The sequence below is a fragment of the Prionailurus viverrinus genome, chromosome D3 (assembly GCF_022837055.1).
Source record: "Prionailurus viverrinus isolate Anna chromosome D3, UM_Priviv_1.0, whole genome shotgun sequence".
In the NCBI taxonomy this organism is placed as follows: Eukaryota; Metazoa; Chordata; class Mammalia; order Carnivora; family Felidae; genus Prionailurus; species Prionailurus viverrinus.
The window spans coordinates 54990897-55013666 of NC_062572.1; the positions used below are offsets into that span (position 1 = coordinate 54990897).

The 22770-nt window shown below is 38.3% G+C and overlaps 1 protein-coding gene and 1 non-coding gene across 3 annotated transcripts in view; one reads left to right on the forward strand and one right to left on the reverse strand.

The window, feature by feature from the left end:
- RNF125 (ring finger protein 125) overlaps positions 1-22487 on the forward strand; it is a 54951-nt gene extending 32464 nt beyond the window's left edge. Inside the window, exons 5-7 of one of the 2 annotated variants that reach the window (XR_007145944.1) lie at positions 191-298; positions 19678-19772; positions 22473-22487. Coding sequence is in view for 1 of the 2 variants with exons in the window: in XM_047828527.1 (XP_047684483.1) it covers positions 191-298; positions 3692-3778 (195 nt within the window). In the remaining variant the exon portion in view is untranslated. Of the gene's footprint in view, positions 1-190; positions 299-3691; positions 7583-19677; positions 19773-22472 lie in introns of those variants that run through there. The other variant, XM_047828527.1, reaches the window with a different exon arrangement.
- LOC125149782 (U6 spliceosomal RNA) lies at positions 16382-16486 on the reverse strand. The gene has a single exon (XR_007146066.1). It is a non-coding gene; the product is annotated as a U6 spliceosomal RNA (small nuclear RNA).
- Positions 22488-22770: the final 283 nt, after the last annotated feature.

A 22770-nucleotide genomic window follows, 5' to 3' on the forward strand; every position in this document is an offset into this window, starting at 1 on the left:
AGATAGATAGATAGATAGATAGATAGATGATAGATAGATAAAAAATAAAATATGATGGTGAGGAATGGTCAATAGATTCATAAAGTTAAAATTCACTTTGCTGAATAGTTTTTTTTTAATTTTGTAAAAATTCTGACACTAATGATTATTTTTAATTCTTTCTTGAACTGTTGGTTTCCTTCATTTCCAGTTCTGTCCACTCTGCCGATTACTACCTAATGAAAATCCAGGCAGCTTCAGTGGCAGTTTAATAAGACATTTGCAAGTCAATCACACTTTGTTTTATGATGATTTCATAGTAAGTATATTTTCTTACTTTTACATTGTTTCTATGTGGTGTGTGTTAACCTTACCTTTTTAAATTCAAGCAAAGAAAATTATGGTGGAAAAAATGTGTATAGACCTGAAGTTAAGTAATAGCATTAAGTAGGAAATTATAAAATACAGTGTTTTATAAACTTGACTATTAATATGAGTTATCTGCTTTAGACAAAATTATTTTCTTTGTGATTGAGATAATTGCTCCTTGTATAAGGTACTAGAGTTCACTTTCAAATTATTTTAATTTTTTGGGGCGCCTGGGTGGCGCAGTCGGTTAAGCGTCCGACTTCAGCCAGGTCACAATCTCGCGGTCTGGGAGTTTGAGCCCCGCGTCAGGCTCTGGGCTGATGGCTCGGAGCCTGGAGCCTGTTTCCGATTCTGTGTCTCCCTCTCTCTCTGCCCCTCCCCATTCATGCTCTGTCTCTCTCTGTCCCCAAAATAAATAAACGTTGGGGAAAAAAAAAATTATTTTAATTTTTTACTCTAGTCCGTCTGTGTGTCTAGTTTTAATATTTATGAAGTTGAAAACTTATGTACCTGAGATGAAATTAAATCACATGAGTAATGAAATGGCTCAGAGTTTATTCTGCATGCAGTTGATACTACACTGAATGGCTAATAACAGATATGGTGTTATCAGTGTAGTAAGACACACAGGTCATGTTTTATTTAAATTCCATAAAACATAAAAGTCATGTTTATTGGACTTTTACAAAACTGAAAATTTTTTCTAATTTTTTTCTAATTTTTTTCTAATTTCTAGAAAATTAGAATTATTAGAAAATAATTTCTAATTTTTTTCTAATTTTCCTAATTTTTATTAGGAAAAATTATAAACATGTACAAAGGTAGCCAGAACAGCACCATGAACTCCCACATGTCATCAATAACTACCCATCAGTAATTACCAACTCATGGCTAATCTCATTGTATTAAGAATTTTTCGGGGGGCACCTGGGTGGCTCAGTCAGTTGAGCATCTGACTCTTGATTTTGTCTCAGGTCATGATCTCATGGTCGTGGGATCAAGTCCCATATCGGGGTCTGTGGTGGGTGTAGGGCCTGTTAACATGGTCACTCTCGCTCTTCCTTTGCCCCTCCCTGCTCACATGCGCTCATGCATACTCTCAAAAAAATAAAAATTTAAAAAATTAAAAAAGAATTTTTTTCTTTCAGTATTATTAGTAATTGACTTACAGCACTGTGTAAGTTTAAGGTATACAGTATAATGACTTGTTTATGTATTGTGAAATGATTACCACCAATAATTTTACTTAACATCCATCATCTCATATAGATGCAAAATAAACAATTTTTCTTTGTGATGAGAACTTTTAGCTTCCAAATATGCCATATATTGGTGGTAACTATAGCCTTCATGTTGTGCATTACATCCCCAGTATTTATTTATCTTATAAGTGAAAGTTTGTACCTTTCAACCACCTTCATCCAATTCCCTCTCCCCCACCCAAGATTTTTTTTTTTTTTTAAGATGGAAGAAAAGTTAGATGTAGTATGAATAGTTCTAACTTATGACTGTATTTCCCATGATCAGGAATGAGAACAACAAGCCAAAAGTTAATGTAGCCTTTGTTCTACTTTGCTCCATGTGTTGCCATGTGAGGGTAATGTGTTATCCCCTGAGTCCCTTTCAGCAAAGGGGGTATTGCCTATTATGGGAGGAAATCCCTCATAGCCATGTTCTGAAATAGTATATTTTATTGTTTCCTCTATCTAAATACATGAAATATTAAGGGCTAAATTTAACTTTGCATACAATTTTCAGATGATTTTTTTTTTACTGCTTTCTTTTTATGCAATTTTTTAAATGCAATTTCAAGATAGAATTCAATAATTGTTGAAGACTGTCACTTGAAAATTTTTTTCCCTGCTTTCTGATCTGCCCACTGTGGTTACAACACAAGGAGCTTGGGTTCTGACCTGGGTTTACGTAACAACTCGGTCACAGCTCTGTGACCTTGGGCAAGGTATTTAACCACTGAGCCTGTCTGTTCATTTGATAAGTGAGGAGAGTAAAACCACTTTGTCCCATAAGGTCTTGAGAGACTTAAATTTGATAGTGCATGTAAAGTGATATGCACAGTTTGGGCAAGGGCGTTAGGCAAGTTGGAGATGGGGAGAGGATAAATGGGGGTACTAGGACCACTTGAAGAACTGAACAGGCTACACAACAGAGGCTTCATGTTCTCAGCTCCAGCGCTCAAATAATGTCTTCTCTGGCTGCTGAAGCTCACAGGGCCTCAACAGAGGCTGGTTCCGGTCTATATGTTCTCGTGTTTTACAACACATAGGGCTTCCTCTTTCCCTTAGCTCTGCTAGGTGTTTTAAAAACTAGGTTGATTTCATATCTGTTCTGGCTATTCATAGTCACTCCATTCTTCTCGAAATTTTTCAAAGTATGATTCAGGGCTGGTCAGGAGGAAGCGACTTTGATGAGAGTACTTTCAACCCCCTCAAAACCATATTCTTGGATGTGGAAATAAGGTAGAAGCAGTATTGTTTGTTTTGACTTTTTGGTTTCCCAAGCTACCAAGTACTATACTAAGCACTTTAGGCATATTATCTCATTTTATTCCTTGCAGCAGCTTCTATGAAGTGAGTATTGTGTTACTGTCGTCACTAGCTATGAAACATCTGAAGCTCAAAAGTTAATAAATTGCCTAAGAAAAAACCAGGATTTGTCCAGATCTTGTTCTCACCTAGGCCTTGTGGCTTTCCTTTGGATTTTGTTGATTTGCATTTATGCTTTTATGTTTTAGAATAGATTTCCAATAGAGACTTTACCTTATTATTATTATTATTATTATTATTATTATAGAAGAGGAGATGAGTTGCACAGGATAGGGCTCTTAATAGTTTTTGTTTTATTTACAGCACGTGATAACTTAAAGGTTCGAAAGCCATTTTGACCATCGGGAGGCAAGGAGAAAGAGTTTTGTGTTCAATATATTTTTCAGAGATAGATATTCAGTAGAAGTCGTGGGATTGGTTAATTCTAGGGGAATGTCTTGACTTTACTCCATATTAGAAGTTTACTTGGAACATAGCACCCTGACCATGATTTATAATGTTGACTAAAGATTACTAGTGTAAACTCCAAATCAAGGCTATTCTACTATGACAATAACAAGTTAATTGTTATGCATTAAGAAGAACTAGAAAAATGTACTAGCCCTAAAGCAAAAGTTCTGGGATAAGTTTATGAGAGTTCCTGTGGAAACGTGGGACAGGTCACTAAATTCAGAGCTCTACTTTCCTGCAAAATGAGGCATTGCCTTGACCTTTATCCTCCAGTTGCTGAAAACTATCATCTCTGATTCTATGTTTCTAATTATTTTTCTTTATTGTAGGATTTTAATATAATTGAGGAAGCTCTTATCCGAAGGGTTTTAGACCGGTCACTTCTGGAATATGTGAATCACTCAAACACCACATAATTTTATTCAAAGGAAAGGAGAGGAGACCATTCAATTGCACCATTTGTTAAGATGCTGCTCGAACAATTGGAGGGAAATTGTCAATGTTCGATGGGCAAAAATGTACAACACAGTTATATGTTTGTCTATGTTTATTGTTATATTGCATTTTAAAACTGCTTTCATTGGGATGGTTTAAATCTGTTTTACATTCTTGACTTTCTTAGACACTTAACAAAAAATAGTCTCCATCAGCCACCAAGGTATAGAAGAGAACATGAGGCAGGATATGTGGGTGAACGATCTTTATTTGCAAATTGGATGATACTATGTGTAATGCTATAGATTAATAACTATCATCATAGTTGGGCAAGATAACTTATATTTGTTCTATGTAAAAAGATGGAGAATGAAACCAAGTATGGACATTCAAGGAAACCTGAAATCTGCTCTAGTGCTTATCTAATCTCTAACAGAATAATATGGGTAGCCTTGTATCAAAGTAGGAAAGGAAAATCTTGGAAGTCAACAAAGTCCGCTTAACCAAATTATAAAACATAATACTGTAAACAAAGTAAATGTGTTAACAATGTATACTTAATCTTTTGACTTTTTATAACTATGCACAATAAGAATTTAGTATTGTATTTTTCAAATATTTGTAGCTTATTATTTAGAAATATTTCTATAATATAGGTAATTTCTTAAGGACCTTTAGCTGATATTTATAGAAGTGTTCATATTCATAATTTTTAGTGGAAAATCCTAAGGGCTTTGATTTTTTTTTTACTTTTATCTTTTAGAAAAAATAAAATAAAATATAAATACTGAAAACCAAACAGAAAATGTAGGAAACAGTTTTAGAACTCTGCCAGCCACTCTGGATGTCCTCTGTGTATCCACTCACAGTTATTAGCTGTCTTCCACAGGAGTAACCACTACGGTGATATTAATACCTAAGTGTGTATTTTTAATCTGTAGGTTTTTTCTTTTCCTTAAAATGTATTATTAGTTAAGAACTTGGTCTGGATAGAGTTATCCACAGCCTGTATTTTGCTGTTTGCATACTCATGGTGCAATTCAGCATGTTCCTCTTTCCTCTGAATATTGACACATGGATCCAAATATAATAGACTCAGGTTTAATCCTTTTTGGCAAGATTATAGGTCATGGTGTGTTCTTTCATCAGAGGGCACACAATGTCTGGTTCTCTCTTTTCGTGATGTCAGCTGAAATTGATACTCAATGCCTTGATCCATTGATTTATTGTGAGTTGGAGGATATTCTAACCCTATCATTTCTCTTTCATTTATTAGTTGGAACATTTTTATAAAGAGATGTTTCCCCACATCTACTATTTGGTTGACCAATGGTCAGATTTGTATAGGAAAGGGAAAGTAAATGTTTGTATTTTCCCTTTATTTACTAATTTTCAAGATAATAAACTTGTTTCCTATTTCTTCCAAAGATCACTTTTTCTTTTTTTTTTTTTTTCAGTGTTATGAACTCATGAATTCAAACATGTTTGATAGGCCTCAACCCATTTCAAATATTACCTTATTGAAGTTCAAATTGTCCCATATCTGGCTATTGGGAGCCACCCCAAGTTGGTGCTGAGTCGTTTTGACACTACACTAGCCATCTTTAATAGTTTCCTTGCTATCTCAGAAGATCCAGGCTCAACTTGTGTGTTATTTGCCCCAGACCTGGAATCAGCCATCTCTCTAAAAAGCTTGGTTACTTTCAGTGAGAAATGGCATTTCAAAATCATAATCAGGACTCTATGCATGCTCATTGCTAGTAGCTTAGCCATGCTTTGTAGGAGAGAGCTAGGAAATACCTATTTTTTTTCACAAGATAAGACACTTTCTGAGTTTATTGTAAAATTTCCAAGTCAAGTTGAGTACTACAGGGATTTTACTTAATCCTTCCTGTTACTACTATATCTCCATTTTCTACACCGAGAATCTTGGTTTTCAAGAACACAGGGCATGATAGAGTTAGACTATCCCACAATTATTCACTTCCTTTATTTACCTTACACATGCAGCAGCCTCAGAATAACAATGCTAAAACCACCATCACCAATATGGTAACTGAAACAATTAAAATTTTTTCATTTGCTCTACCCATTCTCTATTTTTAAAAGTCATACTATGTCAGCATTTCCAGAACATATTGGTATAACATACTATACTGTCTCCCTTCTATCCCCCATTTAGTCTTACTTCTTCAAATAACTATATATATAGTGCTTGTCACTGGTGGTTACCTGATGACTCTGTTTTTTCATATCTGGATCTTTAATGATGAATCCAGGACATAGAATGATGTTTCTGTATTGAAAGGAAGAAAAGGAAGCTATGAAGACTAGTGATAACAACCGAGGATAAAATATTTGGCTATACTTAGCTTTTTAATTGTAATCATTATAAACTTTGTTTCTTACACATAAATGTAGTCATAATCACGCTGCCCCAAATGTTTTATAATTATCCATTCCTTCTTTAAAGTCTTGCTTACTATTCTGCCATCCTCTGTGAGGTAATTAGAAAAACATAAAACCGGATGAAATCTAGAGGGCCTTATTTCCTCTCTTTTAGATACTGGCTTCAAGCTTGCTTTTTACAGCTGCAAACAAGTAGGAAGAGGTTTTTAGTTTCACAAGCTCTTGTCCTGCAATTTGGATGGACCATCCAATAAAGCAAAACCTGCTAGACGACAAGTACAAAAAGAGAGGCATTTTTCAAAGATAACCAGACTGAAAATCTAGTCCCTAAAAAAAAAAAAAATAAATAATAATAATAATAATAATAATAATTTATTTCTGAGCATTAGTACTGATTATCCAGAAAAATAAAGCTTTATTAATTCAGAGCAACACAAAAGGCATCTTTAAATCTGTAAAACAAAAAAACTTCAAAACGTTGAAAACCATATTTTAAGGCAAGCTTTAAATCCTTTACCACTATTAACTTCAGCACAGCAATTCTGCATCCTGTCCCTGGATTCCTCTTAGGATAATTTTGCCACCTACAGGACAAACGAGGTGCTGGCCGCCTGAATTATTTTGCCTTCTGAATTAATTATCTTGAGGTCTAACATGGTGAAGTGCAAATGCTCATTGTTTCACTGTGCCTTTAACCGTTTATAAAAAGGAATTGACAATTCATTGTTTCAAAAAAATGAAAACCGTAAATCAAACTCTCATACTGTACATCTTAAACATAAGTATACAGTGATGTATGTCCATTATTTCTCAATCAAACCAGGGGGTTGGGGGGGGTGGGATGAGAACCAGTATTTGAAGCTGTTGACTATTAACAAAATATTTTACTTTCTCTATAGTGCTTCAAGATGCAATTTTTTCAAGACCTTATAAAGGAAAAACTGGTTCACGTGTTACTCTTTAAAGATCAAATTCTTCTAACCCAACACAAACCTACGGAGATTTTCCTCTGTGGGCTTTTTAACCCAAGTTTCTAAATTGTAGCTTGAAAAATTGGATTGTGAATCTAGGATAAAGAGAGTTTCAGATCAGATCTCCTAAGAGAGATCTGCTTTGTTTCTTTACCTGGTGTTAGGTGTCTTTCATTTCGAAGTGAGTGTACTCCAGTTATTCAATGTTTATAGTATCATTTGTACCTTTAAACATTGATTTTAGGGATTTTAAAAAGTCACTGAGAAATTCATTCCTTTATTACTCAACTACAACAACAAATCTGTATAGTGATCAGAATTTAAAATGTACAATTCTTTTCCTTCTGTAAATATGTATTATTGTTAGAAATAAAGAATGGCAGGACCATTGCTTTCACTAAAATATCTACTGTGTCTGCTTTTTTTTTTGTAATGTTTATTTATTTTGAGAGAGAGAGAGGGAGAGAGAGCAGGGAAGGGGCAGAGAGAGAGAATCCCAAAAGGCTCAGTACCTGCAACGAGGAGGCTGATGCAGGGCTCGATCTCACGAACTGCGAGATCGTGACCTGAGCCAACATCAAGGCAGTCAACTGACTGAGCCACCCAGGCACCCCTACTGTGTCTGTTCTTAAATACGGATATTGATAAATTTTTACACAAACTTGATTAGCTTTTTAAATTGTCATTGTTCAGGAATATCTATCGCAAACATATACCTTCCTTTAGGCCAGTAGTTAGGTCATTTTACCTCCCGGGAGACATTTAGCAATGCCTAGGGACATTTTTGGTTGTCATAGCTCAGGTGTGCTGTTGGCCAGGGATGTGGCTACATAGAGAGAGGCCAGGGATGCTGTTCAACGTCTACAATGTATAGGTCAACTCTCCACAGCAAAGAATTACCCTGTCCAAAAGGTCATAGTGCTGAGGTTTAGAAACCCAGATTTAGGCCAAGGTAATGCTGAGCATCATGGAGTTATTACTGGTTCTGTCTCCAAAGGGCCTCATTGAAATTTAAAAGGTAAGATGTAAATGAACTCTATAAATCCTACTCCTTGCTGAATACATACTATGTATTTATGCTAAATACATACTATGTAACAATCATGTGTACTTCAGATGTGAATATATTCAAACAGACGAAAGTTTTTTGGGTTTTCCACAAGAGGTACAGGACAGAACACAGGTGCTATTGACGTGACCTCTGATGACTGTTTACTGAGTGCATCCTAAAAGATAGAAGCAGTCCAGAATGGGTTGAGAAGACTTACCTTTATCATCTAGATTGTCTTTACTGAAGATGACAATATATGGCAGAGGGACACCTATGTCTGAGATCTTTGAGGCTAAGATATATTTAAGTTTCTAGCTTATTACTGGAAAATCATCTGGTATTTTAATCTTGGAGGTTCCAGAGAAGGCCACAGGTGGGTCTTGATTAAAGCTAATCATTGCCACAGAGCAGCCGTGTGAGAGCCCAATGAAGGTGAACCCCCAGGAACTCCCCCAGGAAGAGATTGATCAAGGTAGATAAAGTCATGCTGCAATTACAAACAACCCCAGAGCCCAGTGCTCACTCAGTCAACTGTGGATCCTGCCTATTCTCTTGACAGCTGTTCTCCAGTCTCAGAATCCCAGGCTGTTTTGGTCTCATGGCATTTGTGTATTACCATGGGCTTCCCCAGTCATCCCTCATCACAGTGGGCTCAAGAGTTGATTACACAGGTCATTTGCACTCACATTGCATTTGCCAAAGCAAGTCATGGCCATATGTGATATCAAGGCATTGGGGAAATGCAATTGCCTTAGGTAGAAGAGAACTGGATATTGGAATGCTAACCACAGAAGCACAAGCCGGGAGGCAGACATCGGGAGGTCCACAGGGAAAAGGTATTAAAAATACTTGTGGAAAAGGGCACTGGGTGGCTCAGCTGGTGAAGCCTCTGACTCTCTATTTCAGCTCAGGTCATGATCTCAGAGGTTCATGTCCCACATCAGGCTCTGTGCTGACAGTGCAGAGCCTGCTTCGGATTCTCTCTCCATCCCTCTCTCTCTGCCCTTCCTGTGTTCTCCCTCTCTCACTCTTTCAAAATAAACTAATAAAACAAACAAACAAACAAAACAACATGTGGAGGGGCACCTTGTTGGTTCAGTCAGTAGAGTATGCCACTCTTGATCTCAGGGTCATGAGTTTGAGACCCACCTTGGGGGCAGAGTTTACTTAAAAAAAAATACATATGGAAAAGAGAGGCAAAAAGTTAAAACGAGACCAGCTTTTTAGAAACATGAACTGATACTCATTTTGCTATGGTAATTTTTGCTTAATTTTACTCAAAGTTTGGGATCATTGTACCAAATGAAAGCTCTTATAGTTTCTCAAACATAAAAAAATAATTTCATTTTTTAAATCACTTTTTCCTTTTCATTAAAAGAAATGTCAGGTGTGTTCTCAGTTCCTTACAAATATATTTTCTCAGTATACTTCATCAGAGCCACTTGTGTTACTTGTTAACTGCATTTTTCTGGGCCCTTCCCAGGGGTACAGAATTAGAATGTCTGAAATTCTGATCAATTCATCAGCAACTTATCAAAATGTATTTAAATCCATCCATTTCTCACCATCTCTGGGATTACAATTGTAATCGAAATCATCTTCTAGAATAAAACCCAAATGCCTTCCCATTCTCTTCAAAAGACTTTCATGATCTGGCCCCTACCTACCTCTCCAATTTCACTTTACTACACTCTTCTTCTCCTTGATCCTGACACCCCAGCCACACTGGTCTCTAGGTTCACTAACCACACCAAGGTTAAGGTGGTCCCTGTGCCATGGTACTTTCTATTCCTGTTGTTTGAAGGCTCTTTCTCTGGAGTTTGGTGTGTCTGCCTCTAAATCATTCAAACTCTCTGCTCAAATGTCGTTTCTCACCAGATATTTCCTCATAATTCTAGCCAAAAACTCTTCCCCATTTTGTCATTTGCCTACTATAGTTTCTTCTTAACTGTTATTAGAATTTGAAATTAGCTTACGTGTTTATTTTCATTTTTATTCAGTGTCCTCTTTAGAATATAAATCCCTTGAATGCAGGCACCACTAAACTACCCAACATCTTTAAAAATTTTTTTAATGTTTCTTTATTTATTTTGAGCAGGAGGGGAAGAGAGAGAAAATCTCAAGCAGGCTCCCCCTGACATGGGTCTCAATCTTATAATCTGTGAGATCATGTCCTGAGCCAAAATCAAGAGTTGGATGCTTAACTGACTGAGCCATCCATCCAAGCTCCCTTACCCAACATCTTAATGTGCCTTTTATTTTTTAATTTTTTTAAACTAATTTATTTATTTTGATGGGGCGCCTGGGTGGCTCAGCTGGTGAAGCGTCTGACTTCGGCTCAAGTCATGAACTCACAGTTCGTGAATTCAAGCCCTGTATTGGGCTCTGTACTGACAGCTCGGACCCTGGAACCTGCTTTGGATTCTGTGTCCCCCTCTCTCCCTGTTTCTCGCGCGCTCTCTCTCAAAAATAAATAAACATTAGAAAAAAATTATTTATTTATTTTGAGTGAGTGAGAGAACACGGGGGAGAGGCAGAGAGGGAAAGACAGAAAGTCCCAAGCAGGCTTCATGATGTCTGTGCAGAGCCGGATGCAGGGCTCGAACTCATGAATTGTGAGGTCATGGCCTGAGCTGAAATCAAGAGTTGGACGCTTAACTGACTAAGCCACCCAGGGGTCCCTGGAATTAGTAAGCTCAGGTCATGATCTTAGAATTAGTAAGAATACCTCAATAGGTGTCTTAACTCAGGCTGTTATAATAAAATACCATAGACTGGGTGACTTACACAACAGACATTTATTTCTTACAGTTCTGGAGGCTGGGAAGTTCAAGATCAAGGTGTCAGCAGATTCAGTTCTTGGGGAGACCCCTATTCCTGCCCTGTAGATGGCCACCTTCACATAGCACAGGCACAGCAAACTCTGTTCTCTTCCTCTTTCTATAAAAGAATTAATCATATCATGGGGGGGGGGGGGAGGTCCACCCTTATGAACTCATCTAAACCTAGTTACTTCTCAAAGTAGTAACTCCAAATGCCATCACATTGGGGGTTAGGACTTCAACATGAATTTTGGGAGATAACATTCAGCCATAACAATAAATATGCAATGAATGTAAAAATATAGTTAACAATGAAGAAACATCGTAAAGCACATATATATAAAATGTGAAACTATTACTATTTATCAAAGATATTAAACAAAAAAATTATAATGATAACCATTTTTCTCTCTTAACACAATGTCTGGCATAGTGTGATCTCTCAATAGATATTTTTTTCAATCAGTCTATCAGCAAAATTTCTCAATTAATAGTTCTTCACAGAAAGATGTGGTGGAACTGGCACTTTGTAGAAGCATTAATGGCATAATTTACACATTCCAAAACAATTTGGTGGTGGCATTTTACCTCTGGACACAATATTCTATTCTGGAAATATTTCCTGGCACTCTAATCCAAAATGGAACCTATGTGCAGGATTATATTTATTGCACTGCCATTCATATTAACAAAAAAAGGGAGGACATAAATTAGAGTCCAATATTTTTTTATTGTTTTAAAGACCTCTTTTTCTTTGTTGTTGTTTTTTTAAATGTTTATTTATATTTGAGACAGAGAGAGACAGAGTGTGAGCAGGGGAGGGCAGAGAGAGGGGGAGACACAGAATCCAAAGCAGGCTCCAGGCTCTGAGCTGTCAGCACAGAGCCCGATGCAGGGCTTGAACTCATGAACTACAAGATCACGACCTGAGCTGAAGTCAGATGCTTAACCAACTAAGCCACCCAGGAGCCCCTATTTTTTTTTAAAGTAATCACTATGCCAAGTATGGGGTTCAAACTCATGACCCAGATGTCAAGAGTTGCAGTCTCTACCAACTGAGCCAGCCAGACATCCCAAGTCCAATACTTTGTAAAATGTGGCCTTTTGGTTGACACTGTCATTAAATACGTTAATACATTTTTCAGTTTACTGTCAGGTCAGCCTGGAAATAATTTTATCTCTAAATTATCACATTTAAACTCTGGCATTTATGGTTAGTTTTAATTTAACTCCCAGAGGGCAATCCTATTCACTATTTCCAAATTCTTAGGAAATATTTTATTGTTGCTCTAGTCCTCCTACCCCCAATAAATCATATTGTTTCATGCCTCTGCAATTTTATATACTTCCTTGGCCTAAAATAAGTTTCACGATTTCTCTGAAAAGACTTTTGTCAGCCATCCAAAGTAGAGTCAACAGCACCATCCTTTATATCATCACTATCCCTCAACCACACCTCCATTGCTACATTTATCATATTTCTTTGTTTATATACCTGATACTCATGAGACTGGAATTTCCTTGAGGGCAAGGCATGGCATTTATCTTCACAGAGGCTTACTATAAACTCAATACATGTGTCTTAGTCTGCTAGGGCTGTCGTAATAAAATACCACATACTGGGTGGGTTACACAACAGAAATTTACTTTGTCATAGTTCTGTAGGCTGAAAAGTCCAACATCAAGGTCCATCAGGGTTTGGTTTCTAGTGAGAGCTCTCTGGCTTTCAGATGGCCACCTTCTTGCTGTGTCCTCACATGACAGAGACAACATAAGAAAACTCTCTCTTGTAAGGGCATTAATCCCATCACGAGGGCACCTTCATGATCTCATCTGATCCTAATTACCTCCCGCAGGCCCTATCTCCAAACACTATCACATGGGAGGTTAGGGTTTCAATACATGAATTTGGGGGGGGGGGGGAAGATAGTTTATTGTAACATGTTTGTTGGATGGAAAAATGAATAGCTGATAAATTGATTAGAATACTCATGTTAGCTCCTTAGCATATTTTTTTCTTACTAGTAAAGTATATATGGGGAGCGAAATTATAATAAAGAGAGCAGCATTATCTCTGAATTTGCTCAATATTTTTTCCCTAGAACTTGGCACAATGCCACGCATCTTTAGGCACTCAATAAATATCTGGGGAAAAATTGGTAAATAAATTCTAGTTTGAGGAGTATTGGCAAGATATTCCTTTAATGAGTAAAGCCTTTGACCTAGATGCATCTCTTTTCTCTAGATGTACAACTGCCGGTCAAGTGAGCCAATCTACTATACAGATTCTCTCATAGACAGGATTCTAAAGCAGCAATTCAGGCCACTGGTATAGCTCTTACAGGAGAAGCAGTATTATTTCGCCTTCATTCAGTACGATTGGAGGTACGGTGCTAATTCTGAGAGACCATTGTACATTATATATTACAGTTGCTGATTTTAATTTGCTCCACATTACACAGCGTAGTAATTTGCTAGAGTTCACTTAGGTAACCAAATAAAATTGCCTAGCCCAGGTAATCAGATAAAATGAAGGAAATGTGTAAAAGACTATTATATGTCTTGACATATAATATATATATTTTACTATACCTCTAAGTGTATTTAACCTTGTTCCTTTGACACATTCTTAAACAATGTATGGAAGACGGTCAAAATTTTGTAAGTAAAATCATACTGTCCTTTGACAGTATTTCAAAAATGTGTTCTCCAAATATTCAGTCTTAAGGCACACTGGTTGGAAAACTATCTTAAAGAGAAATAATAACTTTCTAATAAAAAGTTTTTAATAATGTAGTCAAACTCTTAGGAACAGAAAATAGAATGGTGGTCGTCAGGGCAAGAGGGAAGGGGAAAAGGGGAGTTGTTGGTCAATAAATATAGAACTTCAGTTTCAAAAGATGAAAAAGTTCACTTGTTACATAACAAGGCGCATATAGTTACCACTAGACTATGCACTTGAAGATGGTTAAAATGAGGGGGCCCTGGCTGGCTCAGTTGGGGGAGTCTGCAACTCTTGATCCTGGGGTTATGAGTTTGAGCCCCATGTTGGGTGTAGAGATTACTTAAAAATAAAATCTCAAAAAAAAGGTTAAAATGGTAAATTTTATATATATTTTTATCACAACAAACAAACAAACAAACAAACAAACAAAATTGGTATGTGGGTAAACCAAATACCATGGTGTAAATATAAGTCTATGCCAGTTTGGGAAATTATAATTGTCAGTGAAATTTAGGAAAGAGGTATCATCTCACTGGTAACGTTCTTGAGATTTCAAAAATAAAGTATTTAAATATAGAGACTGAACAACTCTCCTCCCTGTTGCTATTTTTTTCCACCCACTTGTCTCTCTCCAGACTTGGGATAAAGTTTAAGGTTTTAAGAAGCTTTAGAAAGCTTTTAGAAGAAGCTTTGCTTGCTTCTGTTTTCCCCTATTAGTAATGTTTGTACATTCTCTTAGATATTTATTGTTTTGAGCCACCAATCTGGATTAGTATCACTTAATTATAAGACTTTTGATGGAATTCTTAAGAAGACAGTTTTTGTTGTTGTGGTGGTGCTGTTGTTATTGTTGTTTCTCACACTGAGTATCTTCAGCTCAAATAATTTAGCATTTGGAGACCACTATGAGGGAAGAATCTGCCTGAGACCAAAAGGAATCCAAGGAAAGCAGAGCCAAGAGAAAGTGAAAAAACTAAATCATGAGGTATCTTTTGAGCCTCTGGTTTCAAATATGCATCATCTCAGCTTTACCATGGAATCATGTGAACTAGAGAATTCTATTTATTGCTTAAGCCATTAAAAGAAATTATTTATTTAGAGAGACAGAGAGAGCAGAGGAGGGACAGAGAGAGAGGGAGAGAATCCCAAGCAGTCTCCATGTTGTCAGTGTGGAGCCCAACTCAGGGCTCGAACTTATAAGCCATGAGGTCATGACCTGAGCCGAAACCAAGAGTCAGATGCTTCACTGACTGAGCCACGTGCCCCAGCTTAAGCCATTTTAATACTTGGTTTTCTATTACTTGCAGGGCAAAGAAACTTGACCAATAGGGATTCAATGCAATATTTCTGCATTCTTTTTTTTTTAATTATTTTTTAATGTTTATTTATTTTTGAGAGGGAGAGAGCATGCGAGCTGGGGAGGAGCAGAGAGAGAGGAGAAGAATCTGAAGCAAGCTCTAGGCTTTGAGCTGTCAGCACAGAGCCCGACATAGGGCTCGAACTCACACCGTGAGATTGTGACCTGTGCCAAAGTCGGATGCTTAACCGACTGAGTCACTCAGCTGCCCCAATATTTCTGCATTCTTAAAATGCATTTCTCCCAGGAGTGCTGGGTGGCTCAGTCGGTTAAGTGTCTGACTTCAGCTCAGGTCATGATCTCAGGGTCCGTGGGTGTGAGCCCCACATTGTGCTCTGTGCTGACAGCTTAGAGCCTGCAGCCTGCTTTGGATTCTGTGTCTCCCTCTCTCTCTGCCCCTCTCCCGCTCATGTTCTCTCTCTCTCTCTCTCTCTCTCAAAAATAAATAAACACTTTAAAAAAATTTAAAAATGCATCTCCCCCATTACCTAGTTCAAATTGGTAATGTACAACCTTAGAGTCCTAAGTGATATAGACATCAATACCAGAAGTGGGATTACTGTTTCAGATCATCAGAGAAAATGCAGAACTAGCTGAGCTGTGGCTAGGTTGAGGGTTGGGGTAGTAAACATTCCTGCACTGTAGGGTGAGAAACTTAAGATTTTGTAGGTAGATACAAAGCAATTGCCTACACTATATCCTTAAGTTTATTGGGCCTAAAGCATATGGCTATGAAGGGTAAAGCCTTAGAAAACTTAGTAACAAATCATTAGTGGGTCAGTATTCCAGTTATCAGTCTATTAATTCTAAGTTCCAAATTTATTATTTTTGCTTGCTGTGTGAAAACAGATCTGGGCCCTTAAATATTTTTCCTTTGCCAACAGGCACGATAATACTTTTTTCCAACAGAGGGCACTAGAGAGAAGCTGCAGGAGGAAGGCTTTTTGTTCCCCATTCTGGTAGATCCTTGCTTCCCATAGTGCACAGAGCCAACCCCAGCTTCTGCAGTGCACAGTGGCCAGCAGCACCCAGCAGACAGCATCTGCCTCCAACACCCCCCTGGATGGTTTGTGACAGAATGCCTCCAGGGGCACGTCTCTGTAAACAGCTTTCCCTTGCACCCTGCATGCTTCTACCAGCATGATGCCACAGAGACTTCTCTGCCATCCAGTGAACCACAGCTGGGTCCTCTCCAGCTGTGGAGAGGGGTGGGGCCCTTCTCTGGGTACTCCGTTTCAATGTTTTGTTGTTTAATATGGAATGCTTCATGAATTTGTGTGTCATCCTTGTGCAGGGGCCATGCGAATCTTCTCTCTGTATGGTTCCAATTTTAGTACATGTGTTGCTAAAACAAGCATTCAAGCCTATATTCTTTACAGTCCTCGGTACTTATACCAATCCCCTATTAGAGTTAAAAAGGTTTTTATATTAAACTTTCTCTGTTCAAGTTACTGTGATTTCCCTCCCCCGATTGCACCCAGACTGATAAATCAGACTGATTTTTCCTGAGTACCTTCAGTAAGGCATAACAACAAATTTGCAACGTTTTCCTGGGTGTGAGCAGAAAAAAAGAGGAGCTGGGAACTCCTCTGAGGTCCAAATCAAAACAGTCCAAAGTACAAAGGTCAAGTGCTCTGACTCACTTTACTTTCTCTGTGTAAGATTAAAATGCTGATTGAGAAAGTGAGTATCCTGTCACCTACAACAGGGAGGAACGAATGAAGGATGTGAGTTACCCTGATACCCTGGGCCACACCACAGCACCTCACACTGGCTCCCCTCCTGACAAACAGGATGACATTGCCGTTGCAAACTACACTGGACTGGAATTCAGTCTGGGGGCAGGGTGCTATTATAGAAGAGAAAGAAGACTTCTCTGCCGGCTCTGCCAGTTCTTCACCCACACTGTCCTAAGACAAAGTTTGTCAAACTGGGTACATGTTGACCCCAGAGCTGCTGCTAACAAACAGAAAATCTATGACGATAGCCCAGCCTTGGGTCTTCAACTTAGCAACCATGCTGACCTGATAAGGTTTTTGGTGTTTAATCTTAGGAAATTGCCATAAAATGAAACTGATAGGTGACTATGGTTTTATTAAAATTGTAGCACCAGCAAAATCCCGTCTGTATAACAGGCCTGTGATTCACTGAAATCAATGGGATAGGATAGAATGTTCTAATTCTTTAGACAGCCTCAGGCCATTCTTGTACCCGGTACCATTAACAAGTGAATTGCAAATGAAATATACCCCTTCCCTCTCCCTAAAAAAGGTTATTTACTTTAATGTCCTTTTTGGTGTTCCCTTGGCAATAGGAATGATTCCAGAAGGCAACACTAGACTGCCACATTAGTTGACAATAGAATTCTCACCACTGCCAAGTCAACCAAATGATACCCATGAGACTCAGTGGTTTTCTGCTTTGCTTCATTAACCCTGTCCAGCAGCAAATGGTACATATCCTGTGATTTCTTCCCTTCTCTTTATGTTTTAAATGTTAAGTTTTCACAATAGTTGTATTTGTTCTACATTGTGGTACACAAGAGGTGGTTGATAGGGACTACATTTATGATTTAGTCTAAGGCTGTAGGATCATGAGATATTAAAACTAGATCAGATTAAGATTCAAGTAAAGGGATAAATTATTTGGAGACTGGAAAAATAGCAGTCTTGTGACATTGCTTCTTGGAGCACAGCTGGAAGGTACTTTGGATTGTCTCCTTTAGAAGCAATATATGCAATATGTATTGAGGGGGAATGGGTGGAATAACTGAAATTTATGTATAGAAAGAAGGGTGTGTATTTCTGCTGGAGGGTTCTTCTACTTCTCTAAACTTTAGGCTTTGTTTGCTTTTTAAAACTGGTGTCAGGCTTTTGCCTCTATTGTTATAGTGGAACTAATCTTGTTATGGTTGTCTTTATCTAAGCCATGTGCCCAGAGAATGTCGATACATGTGTGAAGTAAAGTGGGCCTGGGAAGGAAAAAGAAAAAAAAGGTGGAGGAGAAAAGAAAGATGTTTAGATGCTTTAGCTTTAAATTTACATATTTCTCTCAAAGATTAAAAAAAACACCAAAGAAAAGTTGAAATGTGAGTTAATTTGTTGGAATCTATTGCCATTTCTGGTCTAATTTATGGTTCTGCTTCTTAGGATGGCATATTTGATTCCCTGAAACGATTTCAGCTGCATTCAAAATGTCTGTTTCATTTTTGGTATGGTCTCTCTACTGATTGGCTTTCTCTTTTCGGGCAAAGGAAGAGGCTACTGTCCCTTAGATGATGTTAACATACCTTCCAAGTTAGGCACTAACAGAAATTGACTAAACTATCGGGATCTCAATTCTACCTTCTTGAGAGAGTATAACTGGCACAAGTTGGGTCTATATCCCCTCTATTTTAATCAATTTTAACATGGAAGCTGGATTCTAAATAGGGCCACTAGGGCTACTGGTAGGAATATTAGTAAAAATGATAGCTGTACAATAGCACATAAAATACTGCTGATAGGAAACTAAACATTATTAAATAGCACGAAAAATGCATATTCATAGTGACATTTATGAAAGAGTTGAAACTTAACTGTCCCAAACTAGGGTAGACTAAAAAAGGGTAAATTCCTTTATTTTCTATACTTAATTTAATCTCATTTTTGTGTTTCCATTTGTGCTAATTTGCAGAGTTATGAAGAGAGACTCTGAACTCACAATGACAAGTAACTCAGTTCCTTCTCTTTGGGGAAGAGGAAACACTTTTGCAGTGTTTCATTCTCCTCTGCCTTCCTATTTCCTCCTAAAGTGTTGATTCAATTAGGAAAACGGGTTGGAGTCCAGTCAGGAAAGAGAGGTCTCAATAAGTAGTTCAAAAGAGGATGTTTAATATGGAAAACAATTACAAAGATGTCAGGAGAGCTGAAAGACCATGTGTGACAGTGAGGCAAACACAGAAGCTGCTGAGAAAAGGCAGGGACTGCCCAGCAGGCTCGAGGCTCCTGAACCGTAGAGCAAAGGGTGGTCTTCCAGAAGTTAAAACCATGGCAGAAACAAAGCCACAGGCAGAAGCAGAGACGAGAAATGTTTTGGCTTCTTCATTCCAGTCTCTCATCAGTGTCTCCCACTGGCTGAATATAGACAGAAGTCACTTAGCTGGCAAGGGAGAATGAGAAAATCTGCAAGGGTCAGCTCTAGCAATATAGACCAAAATGGGTGACAGGTAGGGAGGCAGATCTGATAGTCAACAAGCAAATGTCTGGCGTAGACGCTTTCTACTACAAGTAACGAAACAGCCAACTGACAATGGTTTAAACTAGAAGGTCTTAACAGGAGACAGGACGGTTTCGGGGTTGATTAGATTATTAGAATGGCTCAACTACCTAAGGACCTACATCCCTTCCATCTTTCAGCTCTGCCATTGGTCAGCATATTGGCTTATTCTTTGGCTTGTCCTTTTCACAGTTTCATCATGGTTGCAGAGTCCCAGGCAGCACAGGTTGACAAGAAAACATTCAGATGTAGCATGGTATTGTTTATTCCTATTTGTTTGTTTTTCAGTCAGCAAAGAAAGGCACTTGTTGAAGCCCCTCAGAAGAATCCCTCTCACACCTCCTTGGTCATAACTGCATCACATGCCCAGGCTTAAACCACTGGTAAGAAGAAAGGGCCCATCCAGACTGGCTCATCTCAATCATGGTGACTATGGTTTTATTAGAATCTCCTTTAGCTGGAAATGTCCTCCTGAAGGGCATAGCCAGGAAAAAGAAAAGGTACGCGAACAAAACTGATGATTTGTTAGAGTGAGGGATGGGAATAGGGTTTATAAATGTTTGTTGATGGGAACATGGTGCCCTATATGGTTTCCCTTCCACGTTTTTATTCACTTGACCTCCTTCTTACTCAGCCTGAGTGTGGGATGAGGTGGGGAAAGGAATTAGGATTAATGCATCAGGAATGTAAAGAATGTTTTTTTTTTTAAAAGAACATTTCCCAAACAGCCTTAATAATTAAATGATATGCCTTCAGCAGATAGGTTATTTATGTACATGATCAGGACTAATGTTAAAAATATTTAGCCACTAGAACCAAATGGGCATTGGACATTCAGGACAGACTATTTATTGACCAATCAGAATGGGCAAGCTGAGAATGGGCACCAGAGCTGTGCTGGTGCAAACCAGCTGAATGTTGACACGGTCGACAATTAAAAAAGATACTAAAGGGTGGACAGTGAAATGTGAGCCTCACTCCCATTCCATCCCCCAGCTTCCCAGTTCACTTCCCCAAAAGCAACCACTCTTACCAGAAAAACAGACTGTTGAGGCTCTGTGGTAAAGACAAAGCGAGGCTTTGTGAAGACAGAAATTAATTTTCTGAATTCACTTATCTCCTCCTTTTAGTACATTAATTGCCTGGCCTAGTGGACTTGGTTGGAGAATTTTGCATATGGGAGGGCCCAAAAGGCAGTAAGTGGCAAGGGGGAAAGGTACACATCCAGTCCAAGGGATTGTGGTTGGAAAAGAAAGGAGGAGTAGGGAAAAGGTTAGGTTGAGGGGAGTGCTGAGGGCCTGGGAGCTGAAAGCACATTACCTTATAGGTTGTGCAGAAGCAAACTAGGGGTCAGCACTACATGCAAAGTCAGGGACACAGAATGGCTAGATGAAATGATTCTCCCTCCCAGGCTGGGAGAGAAGAGGGCCCCAAGGGATGCCACGGATGGTGGCTATGTTGAGAGCAGAGCCTGAGGGGCCTTCCGGGTTGAGGGTCAAGGAATTAGAAGAGAATTGTGACAGAGCTACGGAGGGCTCTATGGTGTTGGTGAGGCTGAGTCAACCAGGGTACACACGACCGCACCTTCGCCCAGCTGAATCAGGCAGAAGTAGCCTTTACCAACAGCTACCAGCAGCAGAATGTCCGGAACACAACGCATCTCAGAGTGGAGCCAAAATTAGCCTCCCTGCAGAATAGTCCAGCAAGAATTCAAAGGAGACCTTGCAGATGTCAGGACCAGGGTTCTCCAATAGTGTCTCAAGTTCATGTCAGCTACCCCTTGTCCTCCGTCTTATCCTCCCAGATGCCATTTTGAGGGGAGCAGACTGAGAGAGATGGGATATTAAAAGCTTAAGTGTTTTAACCTAAATGTAAAGAAACTGATTAAATTATGGCAACAGAGTTTAAACTAAACTAAAAAACATTTAGAGTTTTCCCCTTACTGCCCAAAGGCTGTATTTTATTTACACAGCTGAATGTATTTTGAGTAAATCTATGACACTGCCATAAAAATATCATGTAATTTTTCATGTGAAATGCTGCCAAGAGAGAAAATTATGTCTTTTGGCTATTATGGTTTATTTGTCTAAGCTTAACACTCAGAGGGTAACTACATTTTCCTTATACCCACATTTGTGGAGGATTTCTACATACTATCAACTATATGTATGTAGAAATCCACCAAATAGTATGTAGAAATTCACCAAAAATGTGGGTATAATGACTTCTTAGAATATGAGAAACAATGCAAACACGTTTGGATTAGGGCATGGGTAAAGCTGACATTGTAGAGGAAGAATGAAGCAAATAAAATTAAACTCACAAGATTAATGTTCTGGTTAAAGATTCTCAGTGAGTAAAGGGAAACATTCTTTTTAATAGAAAATACGCTTTCCTGGGTGCCTGGGTGGCTCAGTCAGTTAAGCATCTGACTTCGGCTCAGGTCATGATCTCACAGTTTGTGAGTTTGGGCCCCACATCGGGCTCTGAACTGACAGCTCAGAGCTTGGAGCCTGCTTCAGGATCTGTGTCTCCCTCTCTCTGTCCCTTCCCTGCTCTCACTCTGTCTCTCTCTCTCTAAAATAAACAAACATTAAAAAATTAAAAAAAAAAAAGAAAAAGAAAATACACTTTACTTCCTAAAGTGGTCAAAATGAGCAAAATATGATTGGAAATACATCAAAAACGTGAAGTTTGAAATCCAAGAACCATTTTATACGTAAATTTGAAAAGTACCTGGACTAATGCTATTTGGTGTCTCTCCTGTCAACACCTGTTTGGTGTTTCTCCTCCCAGGAAATCTGAAGCTAAAATTAGCTTTCCTGCTCTGCTTCCACTGTTCCTGCTAGGGAGGAAAATGTTGTAGTTTGGTAAAGGGAATTAGCTGTTCATTGGACAATTCAGTAAATATTATTCTATGAAGTGTCATTTTAAGATGCATAGTGAGACCCACTTCCTCCATAAGGTTTTCTCTAAGTCCATACACATCCAGTCATCCCACTTCCTATCCTCATTATAGTCACTGTTTATGAAAAACAATACTTCGGCAAATACCATTTTTTTTTGTCCTTTTATTTCATCAGACACCCAAGAGTGTAAACTAGTCAAGAGCAAAGTTCAAGACACCAGCATAATAACATCTAACAGTTCCAAGGACAATGGCTTCAGTTTATGATTCACTTAGACTGTAGTGGAGAGCCTTAACAAAGCATGGTAAGGATAATTTTCTTTTCTTTTCTGAAACTAATTGAGGATGCTCTATAATGTTCCAGATTTTCCATAGCTCCTTTCATGCGGTTGTGATCCCATCCAGATGTATCTGGCCCGTAAACAAAAATATAAACATTTAAGCTAGTGAATAATGATGAAATGTTTAGATCC